This window comes from Euleptes europaea, chromosome 9 (assembly GCF_029931775.1).
Source record: "Euleptes europaea isolate rEulEur1 chromosome 9, rEulEur1.hap1, whole genome shotgun sequence".
NCBI classification, from domain to species: domain Eukaryota; kingdom Metazoa; phylum Chordata; class Lepidosauria; order Squamata; family Sphaerodactylidae; genus Euleptes; species Euleptes europaea.
The window spans coordinates 45,712,420-45,723,203 of NC_079320.1; the positions used below are offsets into that span (position 1 = coordinate 45,712,420).

General features: G+C 45.5%; 1 protein-coding gene across 1 annotated transcript in view; it reads left to right on the forward strand.

Annotated features, from left to right (window-relative positions):
- The window catches only part of MND1 (meiotic nuclear divisions 1), a 42,919-nt gene extending 32,759 nt beyond the window's left edge, over positions 1 to 10,160 (forward strand). Inside the window, exons 7-8 of the mRNA XM_056855046.1 lie at positions 8,831 to 8,875; positions 10,039 to 10,160. Coding sequence (XP_056711024.1) covers positions 8,831 to 8,875; positions 10,039 to 10,145 — 152 coding nt within the window. The 3' untranslated portion in view covers positions 10,146 to 10,160. The remainder of the gene's footprint in view (positions 1 to 8,830; positions 8,876 to 10,038) is intronic.
- Positions 10,161 to 10,784: the final 624 nt, after the last annotated feature.

The window sequence follows — 10,784 nt, forward strand, 5'->3', positions numbered from 1 at the left end:
GGCCCTTCCCGGCCCCCGCTGCCATTTTTCCCGGGCGGGAGGGGCCTTGGGCAGCCTCCTGCAGCCGCAGGAAGCCTTCCCCGGCCCCCGCCGCCATTTTTCCCGGCCGGGAGGGGCCATGGGAAGCCTCCTGCAGCCGCAGGAAGGCTGCCCCAGCCCTTCCCGGCCCCCGCCGCCATTTTTCCCGGGCGGGAGGGGCCTTGGGCAGCCTCCTGCAGCCGCGGGAAGGCTGCCCCGGCCCCCCGGTCCCCGCCGCCATTTTTCCCGGGCGGGAGGGGCCTTGGGCAGCCTCCTGCAGCCGCAGGAAGGCTGCCCCGGCCCTTCCCGGCCCCCGCTGCCATTTTTCCCGGGCGGGAGGGGCCTTGGGCAGCCTCCTGCAGCCGCAGGAAGCCTTCCCCGCCCCCCGCCGCCATTTTTCCCGGCCGGGAGGGGCCATGGGAAGCCTCCTGCAGCCGCAGGAAGGCTGCCCCAGCCCTTCCAGGCCCCCGCTGCCATTTTTCCTGGCCGGGAGGGGCCATGGGAAGCCTCCTGCAGCCGCAGGAAGGCTGCCCCAGCCCTTCCCGGCCCCCGCCGCCATTTTTCCTGGCCGGGAGGGGCCATGGGAAGCCTCCTGCAGCCGCAGGAAGTCTGCCCCGGCCCCCCCGGCCCCCGCCGCCATTTTTCCCCTGCCGGGAGGGGCCTTGGGCAGCCTCCTGCAGCCGCAGGAAGGCTGCTCCGGGTCCCCCTGGGCCTCGCCGCCGCTTCCTCCCGCCGGGAGCGGCCTGGGGCAGCCTCCTGCAGTCGCAGGAAGGCTGCCCAGGCCCCCCCGGGCCGCGCCGCCGCCGGACCCTCGCCGCTGGAGAACCCTGTCAGGTAAGCCTGCGGGGGGGGGGAGGGGTTATAAGCCGACCCTCGGCTTATACGCGGGTGCCTAATTTTTCCCCATTTTTGGGGAGAAATTAGGCACCTCGGCTTATACGCGGGTCGGCTTATACATGGGTATATACGGTACTGTGAAATGTTGTTATAGTATTTCTTATGGCTACTGCACTGCCTAAAACCAGAAGTTCCTCCTTCTGAACTTTACAAAGGCCCCTTCAATTTTCTCTTCCCACAAGCAACTACACCAGACTGACCATGCCTGTGACTTGAAAAAAGCATAGGGACCATGTTGGCCTCCATCATAGTTCTAGTAAACAATTTTTAAAACTTAGAGGCAGACTTTCTACCAGCGTCAGAAACCATGTATGTCCTTCTTTGGTTCAAGTTGAAACTTCTTGCCCAGCCTGCAAGCCTTGGAGTAATACTTACGATTTCATATTTTTTTACTATTGTTTTGGATGCTTTATAGAAATTAGACATTACAATAGCCTACAAAGTTTGTAGAATGCAGTTGGAGATACTAGCACTGCTAATAGAGGAGGGGTCCCTTATAGATACCAGCTTGCTTCTTTTGCAGTTATGACAGTGGACAGATTCTAAAAATCTAGACTATATTCCTATTTTCCCAACCCATAGGTTTGAAACATAATATTTATAATTCTGTTAAACTCTCTCGTTTGGTAAATGTTTTATTGATTCCAAAAGGTAAGACGTTTCCCAATGATGTTGCACTGGTAGTACTAGAAATTGGTACAAATTTTTCTGCATGTCAGAAGCCACCTTTCAGTAGGGAAGTGAAGTACACTCTAAACATCTCATAGGCAGTAAAAATTAAGTGTCATTAATTTTAAAAGGTACTTTGTAGCTATATCAAATATATGTATTAAGATGCTGTGGAACACAGGCAGGATGGCGCTGCTGCAGTAGTCTGTGGGCTTCCTAGAGGCACCTGGTTGGCCACTGTATGAACAGACTGCTGGACTTGATGGGCCTTGGTCTGATCCAGCGTGGCATTTCTTATGTTCTTATATTCTTAATCACCTTGTTTTAAAATGACTGCTTTTTAGTGTTTTACTTTCTGTTCTTCACATAATGTCCTTTCAACTCTGTTTTTGTAAACTAGACTATTTTTTTTTGTTCTGCGAAATCATTTTTAACAATACTATTTTGGAATTTGCATGTGAAAGCAATACTGGTATTCTCTCTCTGGGATGTGGAAGACATCTTCATTGTGGGTGTTTACCTCCTCTTGCCTGGGAGTCAGGAACAGATTTTCACTTTCCCTTCCTGTCTTCCGAGGCAACGCCCCTTCTTTCTCCATTCTTTTCCTGCCTTGCAACGGAAGGGCAGTGATTTACAGCTCTCTGCTACTTTAGGAAAGGACTTTTCCTTCTATCCCTTTTCTCAATCCTACCTTATCCTTCTCCCATCTTATCCCTGCTGTCTCTACCCCACCTTTTCATCTTTTGTCTTAGATCCAATCTAGGGACTCAGATTCCTGCCGAAACAAAATGGCGGATGGACAGCAGGACGCCTTTATTGCCCCACAGGATTTAGACCTGGGTCTCCTTGTGGCTATGCCACATGCCCAGGGAAAGCCCCCTGGCAGCCACGCTGCTGGCTCTAAGGGGAAGAGCAAGAAGGCGGGAGTCGGTTCCTCTAAGAGGAAGAGAATTGGCTCTACTCTCGGAAGAGGCGCCAAAAAGCATTGTGCGCTTACCACTCCCTGCAAACTTGCTACCACCGCGCAGCCGCCGACCGCTCCGCAGAGCAGCAGCTTGGAGCCTCTTCAGGCGCCCGCGGCTTCTACTCGGAAGGAGGGGCCGTCCCATTCCACCGGCCAAGGGGCCGCCACGGAGGGTAATGTACCAGTGGCCCCAGCGGCAACCGTAGTACAACCCCCCCCCCATGCCCCAGGATCTCGGAGGTTTTTCCTCTAGAGCGGAACTCGCAGCTATGTTTAAGGATGTTTTGGTGGAGGGCTTGATGGCGGTTCCCGCTGTTTCCACGCGCAGCTCCCTCTCTGAACCTTCCATTAGTGACCCAGGGGAAGATACTAGCGCTATGCCAACCAATCCAGGAGGTACAGGCTCATGGCCCAGTAAGGCTGCATGCAAGGCTCCTCCACAAGGAGGCTCCCAGTGCAGTCCCCGCACCCCCGTCCTCAGCAGATGAACGGGAAGAATGGGAATTCTCCAGTGATGGAGAGGATGTGGTCCCTGAAGAGCAGCAACTCAGGCTCTTTAATTCAGAAGACTTTCAGGCATTATTTAACAAAACTTTAGCCGCTCTAGATCTTACTTAGACTCCAGATGCCCAATCTAAAGAAAAGCAATTCGAGTCAAAGGAATTTTTCCATAAGCACAATACTCCCTCTAGGGCCGTACCAGTCCCTGAGTATTTCCTGACCCTAATAAAAGCAGAATGGGAAAAACCCATGACTTCCAGACAATTCCCTGCTATTGCTAGGAAGTTTTATAGCTTAGCTAACAATGCAGCAGATCTGCTTAAAACTCCCCTTGTGGAGTCCCCTGTGATGGACCTCCATTCTTCAGACTTAGTTACTGAGGAAGGCTCAGGCATGATAAAGGATCCTGTCGACAGGAAAGCCGGCCTTGCATGCAAAAAGTCCCACGAGGCCACGGCCTGGGCAATAAATGCCTCCATTTCTTCTCTGGTCTCTAGAGCAGCCATTGTCTGGACTAGAAAGTTGGGACAGCTAATTCCAGAGGACAATAAGAACGCTGTGGAAGGGGTTTCTTGGATCCTCAAAGCAGTTTCATATTTAGCTGATTCCACTCTAGACACCATGTCATTTGCAGCCAGAGCCATGGCCACTCAGGTTTCAGCCAAACGGGTTCGTTGGGTGCGACCCTGGCAGGCAGATCATAGGTCTAAATTGGTCCTAATGGGTTTCCCCTTTCAGGGAAAAAAGCTTTTTGGTGAGAAACTAGACAATATACTAGTAGAAACCAGAAACAAAAAGAAGGCCCTGCCCAAAAGTATCCGCAAGGACCATAAATGTTCCTCAGCTAACTATTCCTTTCGTTCCCAACCACGTTTTAACAACAGGCATAACCAGTGGTCTTCCTACTGCCCCTCCTTCCGGAGGGGGGGAAGCTTCTCTAAGTCCTCTCGCTTCTCCAGCTTCCAAGCAGACAAAGGGGACAAGACCTCCAGACAGACAAAGCAGTGACACCAGAGCCCCGCCAGTGGGGGGCAGGCTCGCTCAGTTCCTCAACTAGTGGTCGGCCTCCCACACAGACCACTGGGTGTACCAGATCTTATCACAAGGCTACCTTATAGAATTTGACAAAATACCTCCAGATCGCCAGACTCCGTCTCCACTCTCCTCCCTCAGGGAAAAAAGCCTAAGAAGGGAAGGCCCCGAAACTGATAGTGCCAATGGAGAACGCATCCATTGGCACTATCAGTTTCGGGGCCTTCCCTTCGGATTAACCTCCGCTCCTCGAGTTTTCATGAAAGTCCTGGTGACGTTGGTGGCCCTTGCCAGGCAGCAGGGTATCAGACGTCATCCCTACCTGGACGACATTTTAATATGTGCCCAGTCCAAAGATTTGTGCCTCAATCACACCCACAGAGTCCTGAACATCCTCAAGAGTCACGGTTTTCTAATCAATCTAGAGAAGAGCCGACTAGTCCCATCCCAGCTCCTCCTCCTCCTGGGGGTGATAATAGATACGTCCACAAGTTCCCTAATACTTCCTGAAGGCCAGGTGAGCAAGATCTCGTCAATAGCCTCGACCATCAGGCAGGCTTCTTCTACATGCCTCATGTCACTCGCCAAGCTGCAGGGTCTAATGGTCTCAACCATCCCGGCTGTTCCGTGGGGTCGCCTCCATGCGAGACCCTTGCAATGGTTCCTCCGGCCCTTCCAGACGGACATCGCCAGGAAGACAGACAGATTCTTCATCCTATCCAAAGCTGCTCATTCCAGCCTGAGTTGGTGGTCCTTAACCAACAATCTGTCCAAAGGCCTGCAGTATTTCACCAACCTCCTGTCCAGATGTTCACCATGCCTGCCTAGAGTGCTGGGGAGCGGCCTTTCTAGACCAACCGGCCCAGGGCCTTTGGACTCCTGCAGAAAAGAACATGAACATCAACGTCCTGGAACTCAGGGCCATCCATCGGGCCCTGCTTCATTTCCAGGACCAACTCTGAGGGCTTCACCTCCTCATCAGGACCGACAATGTTTCAGCGAAGGCCCATCTCAACAAACAGGGCGGCTCCCGGTCCTCGACCCTCCACAGGGAAGCCAAGGTCATCCTGACTTGGGCGGAGAAAAATCTGGCATCCATCCCAGCAGAACACATTAAAAGTTCCCTCAACACCAAGGCGGACTGGTTAAGCCGGCAATCCCTGGAGTCCGAATGGGCACTTCATCCAGAAGTCTTTCACCTCATCACTCTCCAGATGGGCACTCCACAAGTGGACCTGTTTGCATCTCCGTCCAACTACCAACCATCACGGTTCTTCACATGATATTTCCACCACGGTGTGGAGCAGATGGACGCCTTGCTAGCCCCGTGGCCTCCCTTTCTGCTTTACGCATTCCCCCCCCTTCTCCCAAGAGTCCTCAGAAGAATCAGACTTCTCAAGGCCTCAGTCATCCTAATTGCTCTTCATTGGCCAAGACGACCCTGGTTCCCCATGTTAGTGGAAATGTCAGTTCAGGACCCGTGGCCTCTTCTCATAAGGCACGATCTTCTGCTACAGTTTCTTCTGAAACCTTTGCTTAAAAATTGGTTTTCTACCCAGATATTTTGGGTGCAGAATCTTCCCAGGTACTTTTCAGTAAAATGGCTTCAGTTCTCTTTGCATACACAGAATGCATATGGGCAATTACATTTTACTGTGAGTCGCTTGCCCACCCACACAGTATCTTCTCCAATTCATAATCCTAAATACAAGTCAATATGATAAAGATTGATGCACTCAAGGGACAGTGTCATGGTCTGCTAAAAATGTGAGTTTATTTTATGCCCACTTGGAAACTTACAAAGTGTTGGCGGTGCTTTTTTTTATCTGTAGAAAGATTTTCTACAGTTCTTCTTTTTATTCTATAGAACTTAACAGTGCAAAAGCCCATTTCCCTTCTGTTGAGGTCTTTACAATAAACAAAACAAAATGCACTTTGCTCAGGAGTATAACTTTACATATTTTCATTGTTCATGTTGCTCACTAAAGTATTTGGTAAAGAGCAATTTACACTAATTCTCCTTGTGAGTGTATGACAGCAATTAATGTGGTAAGTTAAGTAAGCTTTCTCTACAGTACAAACCTGATATTACAATAAACATTTTATGTTGCCTTAACTTCTTAGCATCCCTATAGACAACTTTACGCTGTACATTGACCACTGCCAAAGGATAAAGCTAGGCAAGCACTGGCAAGACAAAGGGGTGTGTGAGAAATATGACAGGGTTTCAGCATGGGAATCTCTTACTCTGTATGTGCTCCAGCGGAGTAAAGGAGAGCTGAAAAACATTTGTTTGCTTCATAAAATGTTCATCATTTTTCACCCTATTTGTAGGGCTGGGTTAGAGCCATGTGTTAAGGAATATCTTTGGCTTGTATTGGACAAAACAAAAATACGTCTTCAAAAAAAACTTTCCCTTATGCTTGGTGTTTCCTCTTAGAACTCACAAAACACAAGTTATAATAGGTTTTGCAACTTTGTGTCTTGGAAGGTAGAGTTGCTAACATTAGTATGGAAATGATTCACACGTTACTGGTCAGTTGGATAGGTCACTGACAGGGATTGAAAATAACTAGGGATGCCGTGATCTTCATCACAGATGAATTTGCTAGCCAAATTTACCATAACTGAAGGTGACCTGATCTTGGGATTAGTTTATTGTTGGGGCAAGCTGCCCAATCTTGTGAATTTTCTGCCAGCTGAAAACAATTGACCTGCTCCCTCAGTTGCAGAGTGCAAATAAAACAAGGAACAGAACAAGAAACTAAGGGAATGGGTCAAACACAGTGCCTAAAAATAGAATGAGCTTCATTCCTCTTTCCTTAGGAGTTAGCCTCATATAATAAAATGGGACTTATTTCTGAGTAAAACAGTCTAGGACTCCTCTCTCAGTCCCTAAAGTCTGGGATTGTAGCCTGCGAGTAGAACGACAGTTCCTGGAATTGGAATGATCCCTGTTCCAGGGCTGTTTTGGCCTTTCAGACCACTTCTAAGCAGGTCTACAAAGCTGCAACTTCCCTTTTATTCAATAGACTTACTCCCAGGAAGAAGGATTGCATCCTCATTCTGCTTGCAGATACCATATTTGACTCATTCCCATGTTTTTCTTAGGAATTGTTCTCAAGTAAGCATGCATAGATTTGCAGTGTGCAGCTTTTGTTAGCCTTCTTTCAGTTTTTGACACATAATATTAATAAATTTGGCTAACAGGGTGGCAAAGCCTAGTGGTTGGAGTTGGTGTCTTCTTCCCTACTTTCAACCAAGGAAGATGAGATTGTGGCGGGGTGGGATCTCTCTAAGGTGTTTTGGCCTCCCAGGTCCACCTTTAAGCAGGCCTACTCAGGTGAAAGACTCAGCCTCATAATATTTGCAGACACCATATTAAACCCAGTCCCTTGCTTTAAACTCTTTCCTGGTTTTATGAGTAACTGTAACCTCTGTGAGCTCCTTTGCAAACCAGCTAAGTTGTAAGCAGTAAAACCATGCTGGCTGGCTATATTCAGAATTCATTAAGAGAATTCATGAGAACAACAAAAGGTAGACTCTACTTTAAAATTAATTCATTTTGGAAGATAGATTTAAACATGGTTGCAGAGAAAATTGTCTGTGCAGTGTGCTGTAACAGGCAACATGTGTGCCTTAAATTGAAGTGTTTGTAAGTGCTGTTGAATAGTGCCTCCCCCCCCCACAAACTCCTGCTAATGGCTCACTGATAAGTTTATCTGATCAACAATAAATCAGTGACATATTTGCAGGTAGCGATTATGAAAAGATCCGAACTCCCAGGAGTTCTAGTATACCTAATGTCAAGTGCCCCATGAGTGAGTTCTCTCAATTTTTTGTACAGGATGTTTTAATGCAAGGTATAAAGTGCTCTTAACTTTTTTCACCTTGTCATTTTCTTAGAAATGTGTCATTATGTGCTGAGAACTGTATGAATTCCTTTCTTATAGCACTGTTTTGTGGATATACCACAAAGCTAATTCAGATCTTTATGATGATGTTTCCCTTCTACAGGGTATATGATGAACTCCCAAAGTATGTCTTCTGTACTATGGCAGTGGGGTGAGGGGCGGGGGGACACGATCGAACTATGCTAGGGCATGAATGCTGCAGAAAGCCCATCTCTGTTCATTCTCATTTTTTGTTTGCTGTGGCTGGAGACTGGAGATAGGTTTGCGGCATATCATAAGAGTCTGCAATTGCAACGCTTTTTCTTTTTTCTTTTTAGCATGCATCTTTAAAATGCTGCTTATATATAAAACTGTGTATAGAACAGTTGCTGCAGGCATTACCCTATTGTTTCATTATTTTCTCCTCACATAGTAGCATTTTTCTCCGTTATATCCACACTGTATCATGCCTAATATGCTATGCTGACGCAGAGTTAGGTAGTCCTAGTTCCTTGCTCATACGCAATCTCCTTGTATTGATTATATTGACCTATATTGTGCTTATTAGATGTTTCTTTGAATGGACTGTTATCGATTTACATTGTAATCTGCTTTGAGTCTCATCAAGAAAGGCAGATTGTAAATACAGTAAATAAAAATAAATATGAGGATTGGTTGAACATTAGCTGGAAAGTAGTAAACATCTCCAAGCTGATAGAAAAATAAGAATCATTCTCTGTATGTTCACAAAAAAATGAAGTTTTAAACTAACGTGTTTCTTTACTAACCCCTTTGGCATTAAGATCCAGTTATTGCTTGTTTTGATTTTCTTTTTTTCTTTTCTTTTTTTTTCCAGAACAAGCAAATAAAGTAGCTAAGGAAGCAGCCAACAGATGGACTGGTGTGTCTCTGTTTACATTCCTGAAGAGCATTCTTGCCCCTTCCTTGAGCATAAATAAATTCAAAGGAAGAAGCAACAACTCCTAATCCTTTTAAATTTTTATACTTTTGCCTAAAGTGCAAGTTGTTTGGTAATTAATAGGTAGCCTACCCTAGTCCTTCATGAAACATGCCATTGGCAAAAACAAACGTCTAGATTAGATAAAATAAAATTTTATTTTACATGGATTCATTACTATAAACTTATTCCATCTGCTCTAAGCAGTAACCTTAGCCATTACCAGAAGGATAATTATTTTATCCTGCTATAAGCTGCTACATATATTAAATTCCAGTCTGTAAGTCAAGAACGAACTAGCAAACCATTTGAATTTAAGCCAGCAAACTTTGAGGATGTGATGGCTAACTTTTAAAAACCTTAAATTGTACAGCAGTTCCCATTTCCCAGCTCATGGCAAACTGTTCATATGAGGCAGCTACCTCGTGCATTTTTAAGCTGGCACATGTGCTACCAGCCATCCAGGTTTAGTTAATTTGTGTGGCATGCTAACCGTCACAACTGCTTCATGTGAGTGCTTGCCTTGAGCCATGCTGTTTTCAAGTATGAATCAGCTACAATTTGCCCTGATTTTAAGTACAAGTAAAATCTGAAAGAATGGAAAATAGGTGTAATGTTTACTAAGCTTTGTAGAGCAGCTATTCTTTCTCATTAAGTGGTTCCATGTTATGTCATTTCAAGAATGGAATGTGTGTTTAACAATGAATTACAGGCTAGTCTACACACTGTCTTATCTGTGCCCTTACCTTTGCCTTATGATTTTTGCATCACTGCTGTAAGGTGTGGTACAAGTTAACTTGTGACTCCTTCCCATTGTTTGGAGAGTGTCCAAGTTCCAGCCTTCCTATTAGGGATTTGGCATTATTGAGGAAGCTCTTCACATAACAAAGAGGGTTGGGTGGTAACCAGAATTTTACCATGGAGAGCTGGAAAGAGACTGAGAAGTGGATGTCATGTGTAAACTAGCTCTTAATACCATATTCTTAATGTTTTCGAATTCTAATAGTTTAAGTAATGAAATAAAACACTTAATACTTTCCGGATGCTTATTTCTTGAAAGCAGAATCCTCTTTTTCTTTTAATGTGTTGCTTCACTTTGCCCACAGATAACATCTTTTCAGTAAAATCTTGGGCCAAAAGGAAGTTTGGATTTGAAGAGAGCAAAATTAACAAAACATTTGGTATTCCAGAAGACTTCGACTACATTGACTAAAAGTGGTTAGTAAAGGCTGTAATAATACTGTTCAAGTGGCTTTATTTTCATTGTGCAATTTCTTTTCCCTTTTGTAAAAACTTGGCTGTTGTTTGTACTTTGGTAAATAAAATCTGGAAGTATGTTTTCCGTGTGGCTTTTCCTTTCCTTCATCCCAATCACTATCATACTGATAACTAGTAACAGGGAATTTTTGTGTAGCATAGCTTGTAAGGTATGCTGGGATCCTTGATGTTCATTTTGCTGGCTACATAACAAAAGGGAGGGGTCAAGACAAAAAAGGGGTGCCTTTACTCTGCCCAATATATATTTACTCTGCCCAAATATATTTGAAGAAATTATGTCTGATGAGCCATAACGTCAGAAGACGTTTGGGCTATAAATGACACTTAGGCTTATTTTATCTAATACTGTTTCACAAAATCACTGGATTGATTGCTCACATAACACGCTCACATAACATTTTTCAAGCTATGATTCTGGATTCTAACGCTATGATTCTGTATGAAAAGTTACCAGTGTTGTACTGGTTCAAATATTATACAGTGGAAAGGGCTTCTTTTCCCCAATGATGGATTTAAAATACTATTTCCCTGTATAAGGGTCTGTCTATAAAACCTCTGTACAGTAGAAGCAAAA